This window comes from Suillus fuscotomentosus (genome assembly GCF_016647785.1).
Source record: "Suillus fuscotomentosus strain FC203 chromosome Unknown F5891scaffold_106, whole genome shotgun sequence".
NCBI classification, from domain to species: Eukaryota; Fungi; Basidiomycota; class Agaricomycetes; order Boletales; family Suillaceae; genus Suillus; species Suillus fuscotomentosus.
Genome location: NW_024539618.1, coordinates 62,751 through 81,491, shown reverse-complemented (window position 1 = coordinate 81,491; position 18,741 = coordinate 62,751). Strand labels below are relative to the sequence as shown.

The window sequence follows — 18,741 nt, the reverse complement described above, 5'->3', positions numbered from 1 at the left end:
TTTGAAGCCTGCCCTTACTTTGAAGCCTCTGACAAATTTGGGTGTAGTGAATTGAGATGGTCGCAAGTTTGACTGCTGAATGCGGTTCAGAGGCCACGCGTGAGTAGCCGCGCTGAGTTGTTTCTTGACTCACAACTTTCCCGATGCCAACAGGGCTTGCCGTAGAGGCTGTGGTGAGTCGGTGGTAGGTTAAGTCCTCAGCCTTGATGCCTGCAGCTCATGGACGATTGCAATTGACAGCTTCCCACCACTTCAGGACGGCGCGGCTCCGAGGGCTGGCATACAGGGCTTCTCTACTGAGGGTATGTCCCTTGAGCAGGTAGCCCTCTTGCGCCATGAGTCAAATCAAGATCAAAACCGCGACCCAGAAGTGGAGGAGCTTTTGAAGGGCGCAGTGCACGGTGGCCCCAAGTCAGAGGTGCCTCGCACATCAGATGCTTATGAAGGGACGGGGTGAGCCATCCCTGCACGCGCGTGCCTTCAAACTCACAAGGCTTTCTCAGACCGATGAAGCGATCATTTGACAACCGATTCCCGCCGCGCGCTACCCCTGCAAAGAAGGTAAAGCTTGAGGGCGCTGCTGACCCCTCAAGTAAGGCCCTTCCTTCGCGGTCCAAGCCTGCGTACACCCCGCGTGAGCATACCAAATCCCAGGCTAAGGTGAAGAGGGATGCGAGGCGTCGTGAGCTACAGCTTCAGAGCCGCGCTCGCAAGGCTGAGGAGCTCAAGTCCAAAGGTGGCCTGGATGCGCTCACCTTTCGCACCTCCAGCACTGGCTGGCAGGGCACGAACTACGGATCCACGAAGGAAGGTAAGGAGCTCATAGCTCAGTGGGAGGACTACAGCATTCTTCTACGCCTAAAGGACTTTGATAGAGTTCCCTACTGCGGGTAGGCGTTTCATCTCCTTCATACCTCAGCCTCTGAGCCCATGTACTCTAGCTTGAAGACTCGCATTAGGGACTCTCAAGGGCGGCTGTGGCTGGTGCGCACCTTTGTTGGCGAGCGTATTGAGGCGCTTCTCCCGGCATTTGAAAAGCAGGCCGCAGCATTTGTAAGCACCGTTGAAACCAACAGGAGTGGCTTTACAGAGGCTGAGATGGAGGAGAATTCAAGAGGATCTCATTGGAGTAGCATATGCGGGCATGACAGGAATTCTAAACAGGTAAGCTTCAAGATGCTTATGACCTAAGCTCTAACTCCAAGCCTTAAACAGGTGCCCACCCTCGCAGCCTGGCATTCCTCAAATGCTGAGGCTGTTGACGCACTTTGGAGACCTGACGGTGCAATGTTTCAGATAAGGCAGGCCTTGCACTCCGTCCCACTGCCTGAGCCTCACACCTCCTCTAGCGCCATTATGAACCGAGTGTTTCGGGCCGAGTTTCCCCTGCTAGCAAAGAGATACGCGGACTGCTCACAAGCCCTGGGCATCAGCCCTCTTTATGGTCATTTTTTTAGCTTCTGCCTTAATTCTGCAAGAGCAGGGGTTGAGAGAGTTCACTGCAGTCCCCACGTGGACTGGAAGAATATTGCAATAGGCGTTTGCGTTGTCTTTGTATACGGTAAGCCTCTACCTCAGTCAGCTCTTTAGTTCTGATTTCAGGCAACCTAGGCAAGTTCAACAGCAAAGAGCGCTCCTGGCTTGTGATATGGGAGGCTGGTTTGATCTTGGAGATGCCGGCAGGTGTTTTTGTCATGTACCCCTCCTCCCTCTTCTTTCACTTCAACGTGGACGTTTGCGGTAGGCGGTTTACCCTGCTAGATGCAGGCTTTTGCTAATACCTTTGTCATCAGATCTTAAGCTGGTGTGCACAGACGGTAGGCCTCCTACCCCAGAAAATTCTTCTTTATTAGATGGAGGGAATGGAAGAGGGTCATGCGTTTGGTTTAACCAATCGAGCATGTTTCAGACTGCCGAGCTAGGCTTTGCAACTATTGCACAGGCTAGGGAGGCAGGAGTCCCTTGTAACTCTGATTCTTCCTCTCTTATTAGCCGAGGATTTTTTCCATTAGCTTGAAGTTATAAGGTTACCAATCCCCATCCCACAAAATTCTCGCTAGGAAGCTTTCAAATACTTCATCACATAGCTCAAAATCGCATACCAGAAAAGTGTTTCGGCGCATGACAAATGTTTTTGTCACAAATGAAAGTTTTTGTCACACTGGCAAATGTTTTCGTCATGCGAGCAAAGTTTGGTAACATTTTTGAAAGTATATTTTTGTCCAGTGGGGTCCCAGTCTGCCAAGTTAATGTCACTCTCCGTTGATCCTCATCCTCTTACTGCCTGAGCTTCAACGTCTCCTGGTGGTAGGTGGCATTTTCAATGTCATCATCATCAGTTAACGTGACGGTGGCGGCAGCCCCATAATGGGTGTTCCGCAATAATAGATACGTCATTGAGTTCCGGAGTCTGGCGTTTGTCAAGTCGCTCTGATAGTTTGACTACAATGATACCCGGCTCTAGGGAGCCAGATATGACATTTCATATTTATTTGCTCTAGCAACCATGCACAGACAGTACTAACTACTAACAGCAGAGATCCTGCACTACTTATGGTTAAATCGATACCGTAAGCATCATCCGTCGCCGTGATATTAATTTTCTTCCCGGTAGTGGTGCCGCAGCTAAACTCGGCAAAAATCATTTTAGGCCACAATGGATGTGATCATTGAGCTGTAGTTAGTTAGTCCCCCTCGGCAAGATGTTTGCGATCACTAATTGCTCAGCCATTGATGTTTACAGATCCTTCGTCGTGTTTATAAAAGTCACGGTGAGTTTTAACTTTTGTCGTTGTGTTTTCTCGACATGTCCCGCGACGCTCTCAGGCTACAGTCTTCAATTAAGTCTATGGTCAATTCAATTCCTTCTGCTCGTCAGCGTACTCGTGCGCAAACCGCAGCTTTCCTGCTCGGTGCTTATCCGGAACTGCCTAGTACTCAGGACAAGGAAATCAATCGCACGCGTGCAGTTCAGCATCTCTACGAGGGAATGGCTGAACAGCGGACGCCATCACCGGTAGACGAACTTACTGCACAACGGTGTCAGGCCCAGCTCGAGAAAAGTAAGTTAAATGCGCATATGAGTATCAGGTCCAACGAGATGCTGATCATGTCACCACTAGTCGAATTTAGAGTGCCTCTTCACACTCTGGACAGAAACCAGTCAACTACTTACGTGGACCGCTCTCATTCTGAGTCAGATTGTCCTATAGACATACTTGACTCCATCAAGGCCACAATGGATGTCTCAAAGACATACCAGCACTTAGGCTGGCGTTTGTCTACTGCCCGCCGCATAGACCCGCCTCATCGACTTTTAACAACGCATGACATCAATAGCGCTTTCAAAGCTGCGAGGACGGAACATGGTTCTGGCAGAAAAACAAAGAAAGTTGCCATTGAAATCGTCAATACTGTAAGTGCTTTGATGTTTGCAAGCGGTCTGCGTAACGTGACATTAACTTGCAGGCTGTACGATTGAAAGAGAAGCAAACACGGCAACAGGCAGGTACATCTTCTGCGGGCGGATATACAAAGGAGTTAGAAACAGTCACGAGCACATTGCGCTGCTCGGACCATCCGAACCTCGGAGAGGACACGTTCTGCTGGGTCGATGCATCCCAGCCCAACACCCCGCACTATCCGCTGTGCACCCGGGACCTACAAGACTGGGCTAAATATCTGGTACGTGTATACCCACCCACCTGCGAGGATACGACATGGCGCTCATGGTTTTTAGCATGAAACTGGAGATTTAGACTTCGTCACTTTACCTAGGACACCTCATTTCAATGAAGTTCGAACGACGCGTAAAGAGCGAACTACCGTGTTGTCACCGCTCCAGAGGGTGCCCACTGAAATTATATCACCCGTTATCCATAATCATATCCACCTCTCACCCGCCACCAATGACACAATCTCCGATGGAATGTTTACGAGAGAACGAGGAGAAGGCTATACGGCTCCCCAGCCACTCAAGAGGACTTTTGCGCTCTACATGGAGAGTGACGAAGAGTCTGACGACGACGAACTTCCGCAAGGTATTGAGGACGTCCTTAGGACTGTCCATTCTCGCTACCCTGCGATGAACTTTCCCCAATATGTTGATAAACTGAAGGATCGCGGCATTTTTTATTTACCCACCGCAGCTCATTTCGGTATCAGATTCTATGAAGAGAAAGTCGGAATGTCAGAGGGATCTGCATATACCTTTCAAAGTTGTATTTGTAAATCTTACGAGAGGGCAGAACTTGCAAAGGAGAGAAGGAAAACCAAAGGGAAGAAGAAAGCACGGGCTCACGGCAACGAGAATGAAGAAAACATCCACCCTATTAGCTTTTGATCAATGTGTAGCTCGCCTGGCTTTTATTTTTGTTTGTTAATAGTCTCTACTACCACATGATAATAGAGATAACCCCCTGACGTGCAGTCGACAATAGTCGACATGCAACGTGAAGTTTATATCTAGAGGGCCAATTTTGCACATTATGTTAAAAAGAACTCGACGTACAGTCGACGATAGTCAGCATGTAACGTCGAGCCCATGTCCAGGGTCAATGTTGCACATAGTAAGTAGTAGAGAACCCCCCGGCGTGCAGTCGACGATGGTCGGCATGCAACGCCAAGTCCAGGTCAATATCGCACATTAATATGAAAAAAAGAACTCGACGTACAGTCGACGATAGTCGGCATGTAACGTCGAGCCCATGTCCAGACTCAATGTTGTATATAATAACCCCCCGGCGTGCAGTCGACGATGGTCGGCATGCAACGCCAAGTCCAGGTCAATATCGCACATTAATATGAAAAAAAGAACTCGACGTACAGTCGACGATAGTCGGCATGTAACGTCGAGCCCATGTCCAGGGTCAACGTTGCATATAATAACCCCCCGGCGTGCAGTCGACGATGGTCGGCATGCAACGCCAAGTCCAGGGTCAATGTTGCATATAATAGTAGAGAACCCCCCGGCGTGCAGTCGACGATGGTCAGCATGCAACGCCGAATCCAAGTCTCGAGTCAATGGCCTGTCACAGACAACTTGCAGTGCAGTCGACGATAGTCGACATGCAACATGCAAGTGTCTGTGCACGTCCAAGTTTGAAAGTTGAACTTGAGCGCTTGAGCATTGAAGCGGAGGTTCAATTTATTTAAATTCAAACTGCGCTGACACCCTTACGATTACATAATGTCATGCTTTGTTTGCAGGTGTTGCCATTCCAAATCTATGCGCACTTTTCCAACTTTATCGCACGAATTTCACCTTGCCAAGGGTAAATTTCGTAAAGGGGATTTCTGGCAGGTTCAAACGTACAACCTCGGGCCCGCCGTGGCTGACTAAGCGCGCCTGCGCGCCCTCTTCGCTTCCCAACGTCGTCGTTCTGAGATTGTTTATTTGCCACTTCGTCTGGGCTCCAAAGACTTAAACCTCGAAGGAGTCAGTTTGAGAGCAATCAACATGTATTAATTATGGGTATGGTATGTACAGCAGTTCAGTTCTAACTCTGTCATGCTCTCACTGTGAGTTTGCATTAACAGCATGGACAGGACGACGGTCAGTCCGAGTCTATACAGAAACCGAACGGCCTTTTGAATCCAGTGTGTGACAGGCTTTAACTCATATTGCGTGCGCCGTGAATGTGTCACTTCTAGACTAATTTACTTCGGCTGAAATTCGCAATTCTGACTAGCGCCCGCGGCAGGCCAGCGCCCTGAAATTTACAGATTTACGAATTTACGAATTTACCAGGTGTACCGTGTTTTACTACCAGCATTTGGTGAGTCTGTCACTTAAACTCGACTTAACTCGACTTAGCTCACCCAAACCTGACTTAACACCGACTTAGGCTCGACAATGTGCGCTCTAACCCTCCTCTGAGGTTGCAGCCATGCTGCACACGCTCAGTACAACAACTCGCGCTGCACCCCGCGCTGGCCAACCCATGCCCCAACAAGCTTGGTCCTGGTGAGTTTTTTTTTCATTGTCAAACCTTTATTCTGACCCGTCATGAATTGGGCTGCGCAGAGTGCAGCAAATCATACGTTTTCCCAAAAAAACAGAATATCCACAAGCATGAGTTACCGAGCATGTGCAAACTTAGAATCTAGTAGTCGGAGTGATTCTCTGACACCATCTGCATTTACCTCCCGCATTCTTCGACGTCCACACTCGATCAACACCTCTTGCGGAACGAGCCTTGGTGGCGAGGAGTGCTCTCTTTGCTGTTGGCGGTATCGCTCATGTGGATCCGTCAGTAGCACCGAATGATGATCTGGTGCCGTGGATCCACCCTGATGAGAATGTCCTGCCATGAGTGTGCTACGTTCAGGCGTGATGGATCCTGGCGCCGGTGATATTACCACCCGTGAGCCAGTGCACTTGGATCTACGAGCAACCACTTCGGCCAATAATGACAGATCTGCGAATGCGACATTTGGGTGTTCGGTCCTGACTTAGCCGTGCGTCTCATTTGCCCAGAGTGCAGAGATCCAAATCCAAACATTGTCGAAGAATTTGGGAGCGGGGATCTTGTGTGCGGAAGCTGTGGACTGGTCCTGGGTGATCGTATTGTTGATACAAGAAGTGAATGGAGGGTGAGTCTTATTGTCTCCTTTATTGTTGCGATAACCCTGCACCTATTATTATGTGTCTAGACATTCGCAAACGACGAAGGCGATGATCCTTCTCGATGTCCAGTCGCCACAACATCCTCAGTCATTGTCGCACTCCCCATTCATATTCCTACACACATTCGCGTTCTGGCTCAACTCATCAGTCTTTGAACAGCCCCATGTTCGCGACAACCGTGAGCTTAGCTCTTACTGCGCCGAACTTAGCGACGTTTGGTTCGATGAGCACCACCGAGAGTCCAGCTGCAGACATGAGCCAATTTGCAGAAAGACAAAAAGACAAGACAGCGCAGACTCAGTACAACAACTCGCGCTGCACCCCGCACTGGCCAACCCATGCCCCAATAAGCTTGGCCCTGGTCGCAGCTAACTGCTCTCAGCATACACCACACGGACCACATGGACCCGAAACTATTCACCCTGCTCTCGCACCACACGAACCACACGGACCCCAAGCTATTCATGCTGCCCTTGCTCTCGCTCTCGCACCGCACGAACCACCAGTCGTGCGTGGTGGCTGTACAAGCCCCTAACAATTTAGCAATGCTCGCTCCTATCCATTAACCACCACCACCACCACCACCCCAATCACTGTCGAGAACGACAACCACAGGTACTATGGCTGATTTGTGGAAGGTGCGTGCCCTAGTGCTATGTCATCCACTGTGGTCTGATAAGTTGGTTTGTGTAGCTGCTTTCTCCCGTCGCTGAAAGGGAGACACTCACCAAATTCGCACTCGAGGAATTCAAGGGTCATGTGCAAGACAAAGATGGGTTGTCGATAATGGTCATCGGAGTTGATGCAGGGTAAGAAAATGGGCCGAACGGCTCGCAAAACCTCGCTAACCTGCCACTCCCCCCAGTTCCTGGCTTCACACAGTCTGCACCCCTCAATATCTTCCATTCATGCAGTCCAGCGAGAACCCTGAGCTGCGCCGCACATTGATGTATGCACTTGTTGCCCTGGCCAGTGCTCCTTTGCATGCCCACTTTGTGTTCGGCGGAGCAGACCGTCCTCCAATTTGGACGGCACCACCCTGGATTGTAGGATGTCTGCAAGAGCTGCTGCAGATCTTCGGGTTTACTTGGTCAATGGTGAGCATTGGTTCCTCCTCCTAAATGCTGTAGAGGCAGACTGAGTGCACACATCTGCAGGCCGACAACGAGGCTGAACGGGAGCTTGCTTCCTTATCCAAAGCTAACAAAATCTGTGCTGTACTGACTGAAGACAGCAAAACATTTACGTTTGGTGCCAAGCGAGTCATTCGACCGTGAGTTGCTGTGATCCTTGATTTGGTTTTTTCTGACTGTCTGACTGAGCCATTCACAGTGCTGTCAAGAGTGGTAGTGAAATCAGAGTCGACGTGTACCTGAACCCCACTACCCCTTCATCTGATGGTGACGAGCCTTGCGGCCCTTGTTTTACATCAACCCAGCCGAACCTCGTACATCTCGCTAGCTTTTGTAAGTCACGCCTAGGCTGGGAGTCCGAAAAAATACATGGCTACCTCCGGCGCAGGGTGTGGCAGGTGATATTCTTGCGTGCTTTTTGTCAGGTGAGGTGGCTTCCCTTGCCGCAGATTGCATCACTCATCTGAAGGCATAGTTCCCTGCAAACGGACTTTGTGGGCCACCACCAAAGCCGTCTTTCTGCATCAACCGGCAACTTGAGATTGATGGTGGTGTGTCGGCCTACAATCTCACCATCTTTGCCCCATCTTTCGTCACGGCCATCAACCAAGGCCTTCAAGCAGGATGCAGCGACATTTGTGGATTCTCGAGTGTGCATGATGCTAGTCAGGCACCTGACCATGCGGCCTGGTTTCAAGCCGATGGAGGGTTCAATGTTCCTACCAGGGTGTTAAAACGAACTGCGCCTGAACAGGTTCTTGACTTCTTGGACCATGAAACACCTCCGTCAGTGAGTGCCATTGTGGTGAAGTTCACTTGCGGCATTGAACTGACAAGTGATACAGCATGTTCAGTCTCAATCACGGTCCATATCTCCGACTGACTGGCATCCTCGCCTGTCTGCGCAGTATGCTCAGGTGTCTGAATTATTGTGGCCAAAGGATGCAGCCAGTGCAGAAGGGAGCCGCACGAGCCACATGAACTTGTAGATTTAGCTTTTTAGACTTTTGTACCAGGCTGCTGCTGTAAATACATCGTCCAAACTTCGTGCAGATGCACCGACAACAAATTGAGATCAAGTGTGAATTGATATTGGTATTGGTAAACAGACCAGACTAAAATTTAACTACCCCTATGGCTTCCTCCACGTCCATCCTAACTTAAGCAACCACCTGGTCCCACCAGCCTATTAGCTCACAATGACAAGGACAAAGGGAAAGGCAAGCAAGGTACTCATTCCCATCGCAGACGCCAGCCCCAGGAAGCGGAGGAAAGGAGCTCAGCCTGTCGAAAGTAATACCACCTTACTGGCCATCAACCAGATCAAAGAGCAGGCGAAGCACAAGCACAAGCATGCACAGGCAACACGCAAAAGCTATGACGGGTATGTTGCACGTGGGCAGACATGGCTGAAGACACACTTCAGCAATACACCAGATACAAGCGGCAGCACGGCAAAAGAGCAGGACAGCGAATCATCAGAGTCACTCATGGTTGCAGTTGGTGACGCTTACGAGGACCCAGCGTTTAGGGAAGCACTTGAAAAGACGCCTAACAGGCACTCAGATAAGGCACTTGCACTCTTGATTTCGTACAAATGCTTCCATGAGGACTGCGGGATGAGTACATGCGAGGGCCTCTCAGCGGCATTCAAGAAGCTCTGGGAAGAAGTGTAAGTCCATTTTCTCGAAACTGGTTGCCAATGCTCACTCATGGCACTACCATCTCCCTTACAGGGATGGAGACACCTTCCGTGGCAAGTGGCATTACAACGATGTCCGCCAGCGCTGGGAAGGCAATCCCGTATGTTCGGCAGAGGTGCAAGATATAATCAAGTCCGTCAGGCACAAAACCAACAGTGACGGAGGGGAGAGAACGCACTCGGTTGCAATGTCCAAGAGCTAGTACATGGACCGGATCCTTGCATGGACTGACACAGTCTGCCCGCAACTGACCTACATCAGTCTCATCAGAGCGATCATCACTGGCAGTGACTCCAAATTTGCGGAGAAAAATCTCACCCTGGAATCCCGGACACTGTACACGAAGATTTTGATGAACATGGCATTTAGCACCACGGCCTGGAACCTTTGGACGAGGTGAGTTTGATTGTGAAAAGTTGTGTCAAGCAGCACACTGACTCAGATGTTTGTGATGCAAAGGTGCTTCGAGTTAATAAAGCTAAAAAGGAAAGACCTCGCCATTGATCATTCAGAAGTTGCCGCAGTGCTCAATAAGTACCTTAACGGTGAAACTCTGTCAGCAAAGGACCTCCACGCCCATTTCAAGGTCTTCCTGTCAAACCGCAAAGGCTGGCAACGAAAGGTAGACAAGGGTGTATCTGATCTGCGCTGTGAGTGCATTTAATGCCCAGCTCCTTGTCACTCACTGTCAGACACACTTGCCAGGCAACCGCTATAACCTGTACCCACAGCCCAACATGCCATCCTGTGACTGTTTTTTCTGGCTCCTCCTATGGCTTACATTCCTCGAGTTCATTCACTATGGCCGACCACTCGACCCCGAGGATTACGTCTTCCCTACCATGAGCACAAACGGCATTGTGCAGCCTCGTGAGCACATCTCACATGATGCAGTGCAAGGATGGATCAACGAAGCGACAACAGCAGCTGGAATACCTCATGGACCTAGTGACAGCTTTACCACTCACACTTACAGACGCGGTGGTGCACAGTGGCGCAGGATGTTTGCGCCCATTGGCCAGCGCTGGACATTGGCAAGGGTTCGGTGGTGGGGATCTTGGGCAGAGAACGAGAACGTGAGTGCCTGATTCTGTCTACACACAGCAAATGCTCATTTAAATTCAGCCTGACATGCTGATCCGCTACTTACTCGACGAGCTGCACTCATACGAGAGTGACCACAGTGACGCCCTGTGCCCCACTCAGCGTGAAGCTGATGGATCACTAATCGGTGAACACACCCTTACAAAGCCGGCATGCACACAAGACCTACTGTTGATGCAGGATTCCATCACGGCTGATGTTGCAGGGCTTCGGAGTGATGTCTGCCGTCTCGCAACTGCCCTTACTCATGGTGAAAGTGCAATGGTTCCCACTGGCAGCGCTGGTGAGTGTGGCACCCTCTCTCCTTGACTCCATATTCAATGTTCTACCTCCAGGCAGCTTCACCATCCCACAACTGTCAGCGCAGCCACACCCTTCCTTCCACAGTGCAATGCCTTCGCCACCATCTGTCAGCCCAGCTGGTCAGCTGGTCACTACATCTGTTCCCTCCAGCGCCCCAATCCAAGCACTCAGCCAGATCACAAATAGCGGCACCAACGGCATCCGCCAACTCCCTGAACAGGGTCTTGTGATCCCTGCTGTCCCAGCACAGCGTGCTGATGGGAGCTACCCACCCAGGAAGGAATCCTGGAGGCAGATTGTCCGGCACTGGTTGGAGGGTGACCCCACACGTGGCTTGCATCTCCCCCTTCGAGACTGGCCAGCTGATTGGATCCGAGGCAAGAACAAGGCCCTATTTGCCTCCAAGTATAAGCAGCGCGCTGTGATTGCACTGGAATTCCTTGACCGGTGAGCATCTCACCTTCCCAACCATTCACACCATTCACACAGGCCTGACCTTACCTCCTTGATGCACACAGATATAATGGCAACGAGACCTTGTTCCTGGCCGCCTATCCAGAGGCCAATGAAGGCCATACGGGCCTCCTACGCGCCATCAACCATGCCAGGAAAATGCGTGGGGAACTCCTCCCCCGAAAGTAAGCACCAGCACAGTCCAGCCGCAGTCTCTTCTTCTCTCTCTCGCGACTCACACTACCAGTCTCTTCTTCGCACTCGCACGCACACCAACTCACACTACCAGTCTCTTCTTCTTCACACTCGCACGCACACCACACCTCGCACTCGCACTTGCACTTCTCCACTCGGAAACCACACTCGGACAGTAATACAATCGTTTAATAAGTCGGACACTCCACTCGGACACTCACTCACAAGTAAATACAATCGTTTATCGTTTAATAATCTCATTTTGCCCACAAAGCTCTTTTCATTAATGTCATCCGTTTTCAAGCTCTCGTCATCCGTTGCTCTCTCTTTATCCTAAACCCCCATGTGGTCCGGCAAGCTGATTCTAAGCATGGTGATCCCCCACGGTATCAATATCCATCGGGCCCCAGATCCCAAGTCTTCGAACCCCAATCTTCGACGATGGTATGTTAATTGAGAATGGTGAAATCATTTTTGGTGTTGTCGAGAAGAAGACTGTGGGCGATGGTCACAGCTGGTTCCAAGGGTTCATACATTAACATCTCGCAAATGTCTGTTTGTGTCGGGCAGCAGAGTGTTGAAGGTCGTCGTATCCCATTCGGGTTCCATCATCGTACTCTTCCTCATTTCACCAAGGACGACTTTAGCCCGGAGGCACGTGGCTTCGTCGATCCATCCCATGGCAAGACAGCAGAGACAGGCTACATCCAGCATCGTGAGGCCTTTGAGCACAACTACCACATTAATGTCACGGACGGCAAGAGTGGATTCCTGCCAAATACCAACTACAGATGAAGTTGGATGAAGAATACAACGAGCTTCTAAACGACCACCGTCTTCTACGAGAATTCATATTTCCTCAGGCTGATAGCCTTCATCCTGGTTGGTGACGATCCGCTGACGAGAGAAAGTCAGAAAGTCCAAGCCAACTCATCACTCACATTCACCAGAACCCGCCTATCTCGCTCTTTTCGTCAATGTCATCTGGTTTTCGAGGCTCTCGTCGTCCGTCGCTCTCTCTTTGTCTCGAGCCGGAAGAACCCGGACGCGCGCCTGTGCAACCCCAGGCCCAAAACGGTAACGGATCAAGGTCATGTGAGCTCGCGTGGCGTTTTGGCTGGCCGCCAAGGGTAAATCTCTCAGCTAAGCTCATGCTACTCCCGATCTGTCTGTCTCATGGATATTTGCAAATGGAGCACATTGATATCCAACTTCTCGGCCCCTCGGTGACTTTTCATGTTGCTACAAGCTAGTCCTGTGCTGACATATCCTACAGGACTTAAGACATCCATAGTCTCTCCACAACCTCATACTCTCCACGACGTCCTCGCTCAAGCTGTCGACCGTTATCCGTCCCACGAGCTCGGTTTCATAACATCATCAGCACATGACTCTTCCATTCAGACAAAGACCTTCAGCGCCTTCAACCAATATGTTCGCAACCTCGCACGCGCCATGCTAGAGTGGGGCAAGCGTACAGGCTCAATCGTCGTCGTGTACCTGACGGAGCACGAAGATAACATGGCAGCTGTATGGGCATGTTTGCTGGCTGGCTATGTGCCTTGCTTGCAGCCTGCACTTGGCGCGCAACAGGCCCACAAGGAGGGCCATGTCGCCCACATCAAGAACTTGTTCGGGTCTGCTATCTGGCTGACCAACGAGCTCGGGGCCGAACAGATCAGCACAATTTCTGGTCTGGAGGTGTGCCTGCTCTCCAAATTAAAGGGGTCGGCGGAGACATTCAACGTCTCAGTCCGAGCTAGATGTTCGACAATTCCGATAGGTATGTCTGGTCTGACGTCGCAGCCCTCGATGGGAGCCGTATGCATGGCCCTTGAGCAAACACGATTAGGGACGGGCATCCGCTACGCCGACATCCAAGCGCTAAACTTGTACTGGAGCCAGGTTTGCATGCTCTACGGTTGCTTCGAAGCCAATGTCCGGGCCTCGGATTCAAGTGTCTTTGATCACGAAATGCCAGGAGGTCAATATACGAATCTCATGGTGAGCCTGGTGTCCGGAATGTATTCAGATTCGGCGGCTGATCGACCCTATAGTTCCAAGCGTCACAATTAGGCCTCGGCACACAGTGGACCCGTGAGTATCTTCTTTACCAGTAACTTACGTCTTCTGACCTTCGAATCCCAGAAATCAAGCAGAAATACATCGAGGCCAATGAACTGGTAAGTTTGTCTGCGCGTCATTTCCCACTCCATCTGAATCATTCCCTTCAGTGTGGCAATATCATCAAGGCATGCAATTACCTGTTTAACTCCGTGCAAATTTTAACAAAACTATTAGGTTACGCCCTCATCCAAAGTAGTTGGCGATTTCGCGCAATGGATGACGTCAAACTTGTTCTCCAAACAGGATGTTATTCAACGTGCAGACCAGCTTGACTTCCTCTCTTCTGTTGTGGAGTTCTTCCAGGGTTATCTTGGACAACCTGTGGGAGGTTTCCCTGAGCCACTTCGTTCGAATATCATCAGAATCAGAAACAAGCCAAGAATCGATGGGCGTCCTGGTGCGACTATGCAACCCTTGGACTTCAAGAAGATCAAGTCAGAGCTCCGCAGCAAATTTGGCAAGCATATCACGGATGCAGACGTTACCTCATACGTCATGTACCCCAAAGTATGGCGTGCCTTGCACTCCCGCGATGCATATTCTGAAGTCATGTTAACTCCGTCAGGTCTTCGAAGAATACCAGGGTTTCCTTGAGAAATACGGAGATCTCAGGTAAACCTCATGATGCTGTGTGATGTTCAAAGATGGACTTATCCTTACCCCAGCGTTCTTCCCACGCGGTACTTCTTGGGGCGACCGGCTACTGGAGAGGAGATGCACATCTTGATCGAAAAAGGAAAGACTCTGGTTATCTGCCTGATGGCCGTTGGGCCTGTTGTGGAAGGACGTGCCCAATATGCAACTACAATGATGGCAGGGAGTCTTTGGTAAGTGCATGTGTTTACCCGATACTGACAGTGCCACTGAATATCCCGCTCCTAAACGGTGTGTGATATTGGCTTATGGGCTACAACTTATTCTGATTTTCATTTTTTCAGTCTTCCAAGTTGAGAAAGGGACGTTGGAGGTCAAAGCCGACGAGGATGGGAGTGGAAGTGAGAGCGATGGTGATAGTGAGAGCGACTCTCTGTCGAGAAAAGTGAATCAATCTCTCTTGGCGTCCATCCTTCACTAACGTTCGTCTGATCTTAGTCGGGGATTATCACGCCACTTACTATGTTCTGCATAATCTGTCCTTGATCGTTACCGGAAAGCTAGAACTTTTGATCATTTATACTGGTCCCTCGCCCAATGACTTCATGGAGCGAAAAGTTTGTGGTCTTACAAACCTTCTGATTTGGAGCTTACAATCTCGCAGGCTTTAGACATTCTTGCTACATACCTTACATCATCGCCTGTTGCCCCTCTGAACAAGGAGTACATCGAAACCGAGCCGCCACTCTGGTGAGTATCTGGTTCATGATTCGGTGCGGTATTAGATCGACGACACTCCTTGTAAGTTCGTACATCTATTTTAGCGAAGACACTCGCGTGACAATGGTTGATCTACCGATCTATATTGGCTCAGTCCCTGTTGAAGCGTTGGATAACTTCGACGAGAAGCTATCCTGATACAGTGGTCGCGGACTTTAGAGGAACTGAGGAAATACTGTACGTATCATGAAAGCATGACATGGCATTCATTTACAATATGACCAGTGATGGATCCCACTGGAGTACGGATATCAGTCACGGGTAACGTTTTGGACATACCCAAGCCAAGGAGTGTCTGGTCTAAACACTTTGGGGACCTTCTACCGGTACATGTTTCTTTGTCTAGCATCGGCGGCATCATTTCATGATCACGCAGGAATCCAAAATTGCTCCGTTGAAGCTTACGAGCCACACGCTTAGTGAATTGGGTAAGAATCCTGCAACCAAGGTGCAAAGAGCTTTTGTTTTACGGCTCTGCAGCATTCTTACTGGTTCCTGTTTTTAGGCTACCGTGGTCAGCTTGCCAACGATCGAAAGCTCGTTCGTCAGCCGCACTACGAAAGCAATAGAAAGCTTCCTCTGGGTAGGTGAACACATTGTGAGCGGAACCGAATTCTACTTATTATATGTGTAGCGTTCTATCCGAGGCTCAGGCCTTGCGCATGGCGCCTACATAACTGTAGATAGAGAAGCTGGCTTGCTCGCATTCTCCCTCTACCGGGTATGCGGCTCTTGGGCGAACGGTGAACTTTTTTGCTGATGCTCTTGCAGAGTTCCAACAACCTGGAAGCGTTCAAACAAGCAAAAGAGGTCGTTAGCGGACTAGTTGATGGGACTGTACGTTTTATGTTTTCCTGATCATAATATCTACTGATCCAAATCAAGGTGGCACTGGAGGAAACCGCTCTTGATGCAGCCAAAAGTAGCATTGTCTATGGCGTCACCAAGAATGTCGCAACGGCTGGCCGAGCTGTACGTTGTGTTCATTCAAGCTATCCAGATTTTAAGTACAGGCACTATATGTTGCTCAGCGGCCAGAACGAGCTTAAATTAAATATCTCTTATGTGATTTACAATGTCTGAGATATACCTATGTATGGTACTAGTGTCTAGGCTGAGCAATTTTTGCGATGCTGGAGTCGCCTCCTCACCAATACTGCGGTTGCCTAATTTGGTTGTAGTCGGAGTTTGAAAGCCTTCTCTGTTGGCTCTGCAGGTTGAAGTGCTACCAGACACCTTGCTTGAGCTACATTCCACCATAACTCTCACGCAAGACAAGGCGAGCCGTCGGTGACGAGACTAGTAAGTCCGAGCCAAGTCTTTGGTATTATTTAGTCATTTTTTGTTTATCTATGCTTGTACGCCACACCCAAATACTTTAATCGAAATCGTTGACGGGTTGAACTCACCAAGTTCGCACCATGCCACGCACCAAAATGACGGCTCCGAGAGCTACTGGCGGGCTTGCCCCTCGTAAGGGGTTTCCAGCCAAAATTTCACTACTAGTGCGGCGGCCTGAGATGGAGAACCTGCCTCATGGCAGCCTTCAAGTTGCGAAGGCCGCTACTGGTGGCGCAGTACCACCTCAAGTCCAAGAAATGGCGCGTTCTTACTCAGTCGCGGTTGTTCAGCCAGAACTATTCAGAAACGAAGTGAGTTATAGTCAGCTCTATGACAGACAGACTGATATATTTCCATAGTTTTGTATGCTTTGCCAAGATGGCGCACGCGACGGACATTGCATCTACGAATGTGATGAGGATGGCTGCCCTCGTGGCATCTGCACTGGCTGCATATTAATCCCGGGTAGCTCCCTGAAAGAGGTAATGCAGCCCACTGTTGTATTTCGCTGTATCCATTGTCATACGGCCCGCGATAAAACATCGGGGGAGGTCACACCGTACTATGTACGTTGATTTATTTGTACTTATTCAGTGTTCTCCTCAATCCCACTTATTTAGGGATTCTATTTGAATGGCAAACCCATCCTCCCGTCATTCTTGCCCATCGTTGGCCACTTGGAATTTTCCAAACGTTCCGAAATATCCGCAATCCCCGTCCTAATAATTCATTTCAAAATTGTCGGCTCTGAAACTACCGCGACCCCCATCAATACGGTCCACTCATACCTTTCGCCGTACTTCTCGAATGGCGGTCTCCGCCTCGTCGATGTAGAGTTTGACCTCGGTACTGCGCGAAAAAGGGATGCATACTCTGAGAAGTGTGAGACACTCGTGAAACAGGTAATGGGGGACCGCAGCTACCAGATTGTGTGTATTGCGATCACTAATCATACAAACGACGAAAACGGCGACCCCTTTCTCGGATACGACAAAGAAACCAAAGGCAGCTATATCGCCACCACTGTTCCTGACGTGCGTATATCTAGTTGTATCTTTGTTAGATCCTAATCTGGTCTCTTGCAGTTCATCGATACTCTGCTCGACCCATGGAGCAAGGTGCTTCAGTCTGCGAAGAACACTACGCTGTTTTTCTTCGGATGTGGAGCCCTTGTTAATTACCCCGAAAGTTTTGGTGGTTTGAGTTCGTCTGCTGGCCGTCACAAGCTTACGTCCATAGTGGCATTCACCGCCAAGCACTTCCATCCATCCATCACCTGCCACTTCCTGACGACATTTGCTCAGCTCGTACTTATCGAGCGTTTTACCCTGCGCGAAGCTTTTCCTAGTATCCTCGAACAATCAGGACTGGGGATGCACACCGAGGTCATTCTAATGACCATGCCAATGATCCCGTCTTCGGACAACAACCCAGAGTGCACTCGTTTCTCCTTCGCCCACGCGAAGGCCCGTCCGTGGGGATGTACACTTCCCATGCAGTGTGCCCAGTGTGGGTGTCCGACTGTGTGGAAACGAATCAAGGCCAACGCCTCGGAGATGTCTGCGACCTTTCAGTGTTCATTCAAAGGCTGTGGCAAAGGGGCTGACGGCAGACGATCTTTTCCCGCATCCACCTACACCTGCAAGGCTCCAAAGGGCTCAAAGTTGCTTCCGGGGAAAAGACGAGATGTCGCGTGGTTAGAGATTCCTGTTCATCCTGCAACTGGCTTGTTGCGGCACGCAGAGTGATACTGACTTAGAGCGATATGACTTCAAGCCTGTGTACGCCGATATTTCATGATTCGGTTAAATTGATTGCTACCAATACTCCCCACTCTAACTTGAAGTCTTAGTCGTCACGGCGGTAGTCTAGTTAGCGAACATGTAGCCTCTAATTCCAACCAGCAAAATACTGCAGACATTGTATGATTTACTTCCCATCGATGCTCTAGTACCTATAGTAAACAAAGAACGACAGATAGAAGAACGCGATTCATTGTAATGAATCCATGAGTTAATGTGCGCCAAAGAGGGACAGTACGAGACACATCAAGGTGGACAACGCATGTGATGCGCATTGGACGCGTACTATATATTGCTTTGACCACGTGTTCGCAAAATTACTGAGTAAGCCGTTGAAGTGAGGAAGGAGCCGTAGTCACGCTGACTGCAAACGGTTTATCGGCATTGTGTCTGGAAAGCCATGAAAGGCTTATCAGAACAAGGAAAAGTGAGAATAATCGGCAACTTTGAGAAGAGTGCGCTACCATACCTGTCGTGTTGCGATGGCACCATATCACGACTTCGTGGTGGACTTTAATGACATTATACATATGTTTAGCAGTGCCAAAGTTACTTTTCACGAGAAGGTCTTGGATGAC

At 49.8% G+C, this 18,741-nt stretch overlaps 8 protein-coding genes across 8 annotated transcripts; all 8 read left to right on the top strand.

Moving 5' to 3' along the window:
- Positions 1-143: 143 nt before the first annotated feature.
- F5891DRAFT_1196730 (uncharacterized protein) lies at positions 144-2,017 on the top strand (the record flags this gene model as incomplete). The annotated part of the gene is made up of 7 exons (XM_041368348.1): positions 144-173; positions 257-453; positions 504-890; positions 942-1,164; positions 1,216-1,561; positions 1,612-1,740; positions 1,794-2,017. The coding sequence occupies 7 exons, from the start codon at positions 144-146 to the stop codon at positions 2,015-2,017; spliced, it is 1,536 nt and encodes a 511-aa protein (XP_041218776.1).
- A 789-nt stretch (positions 2,018-2,806) lies between these two features.
- F5891DRAFT_1196729 (uncharacterized protein) lies at positions 2,807-4,342 on the top strand (the record flags this gene model as incomplete). The annotated part of the gene is made up of 4 exons (XM_041368347.1): positions 2,807-3,062; positions 3,123-3,415; positions 3,469-3,684; positions 3,740-4,342. The coding sequence occupies 4 exons, from the start codon at positions 2,807-2,809 to the stop codon at positions 4,340-4,342; spliced, it is 1,368 nt and encodes a 455-aa protein (XP_041218775.1).
- Positions 4,343-6,459: 2,117 nt separating this feature from the next.
- F5891DRAFT_930841 (transcription factor IIB) lies at positions 6,460-6,690 on the top strand (the record flags this gene model as incomplete). The annotated part of the gene is made up of 2 exons (XM_041373952.1): positions 6,460-6,594; positions 6,655-6,690. Coding segments are annotated over 2 exons (171 nt in total), but the record flags the coding sequence as incomplete, so codon positions are not given.
- A 558-nt stretch (positions 6,691-7,248) lies between these two features.
- Positions 7,249-8,750, top strand: F5891DRAFT_1196727 (PIN domain-like protein; the record flags this gene model as incomplete). The annotated part of the gene is made up of 7 exons (XM_041368346.1): positions 7,249-7,266; positions 7,322-7,437; positions 7,494-7,725; positions 7,786-7,901; positions 7,961-8,186; positions 8,237-8,551; positions 8,607-8,750. The coding sequence occupies 7 exons, from the start codon at positions 7,249-7,251 to the stop codon at positions 8,748-8,750; spliced, it is 1,167 nt and encodes a 388-aa protein (XP_041218773.1).
- A 210-nt stretch (positions 8,751-8,960) lies between these two features.
- On the top strand, positions 8,961-11,698 carry F5891DRAFT_1196726 (uncharacterized protein; the record flags this gene model as incomplete). Its single annotated transcript, XM_041368345.1, has 9 exons — positions 8,961-9,433; positions 9,498-9,665; positions 9,726-9,860; positions 9,924-10,114; positions 10,170-10,540; positions 10,590-10,851; positions 10,904-11,318; positions 11,390-11,509; positions 11,572-11,698. The coding sequence occupies 9 exons, from the start codon at positions 8,961-8,963 to the stop codon at positions 11,696-11,698; spliced, it is 2,262 nt and encodes a 753-aa protein (XP_041218772.1).
- Positions 11,699-13,304: 1,606 nt separating this feature from the next.
- On the top strand, positions 13,305-14,441 carry F5891DRAFT_1117144 (carboxylase domain-containing protein; the record flags this gene model as incomplete). Its single annotated transcript, XM_041363812.1, has 7 exons — positions 13,305-13,523; positions 13,577-13,616; positions 13,668-13,702; positions 13,754-13,795; positions 13,821-14,153; positions 14,212-14,258; positions 14,312-14,441. Coding segments are annotated over 7 exons (846 nt in total), but the record flags the coding sequence as incomplete, so codon positions are not given.
- An 804-nt stretch (positions 14,442-15,245) lies between these two features.
- F5891DRAFT_1208029 (uncharacterized protein) lies at positions 15,246-16,069 on the top strand (the record flags this gene model as incomplete). The annotated part of the gene is made up of 7 exons (XM_041369089.1): positions 15,246-15,346; positions 15,397-15,468; positions 15,526-15,603; positions 15,655-15,741; positions 15,792-15,857; positions 15,906-15,992; positions 16,052-16,069. Coding segments are annotated over 7 exons (509 nt in total), but the record flags the coding sequence as incomplete, so codon positions are not given.
- A 372-nt stretch (positions 16,070-16,441) lies between these two features.
- On the top strand, positions 16,442-18,109 carry F5891DRAFT_1196723 (uncharacterized protein; the record flags this gene model as incomplete). Its single annotated transcript, XM_041368344.1, has 4 exons — positions 16,442-16,672; positions 16,721-16,927; positions 16,982-17,395; positions 17,447-18,109. 4 exons carry the CDS (start codon positions 16,442-16,444, stop codon positions 18,107-18,109), a joined length of 1,515 nt encoding a protein of 504 aa, XP_041218769.1.
- Between the last annotated feature and the right edge of the window lie 632 nt (positions 18,110-18,741).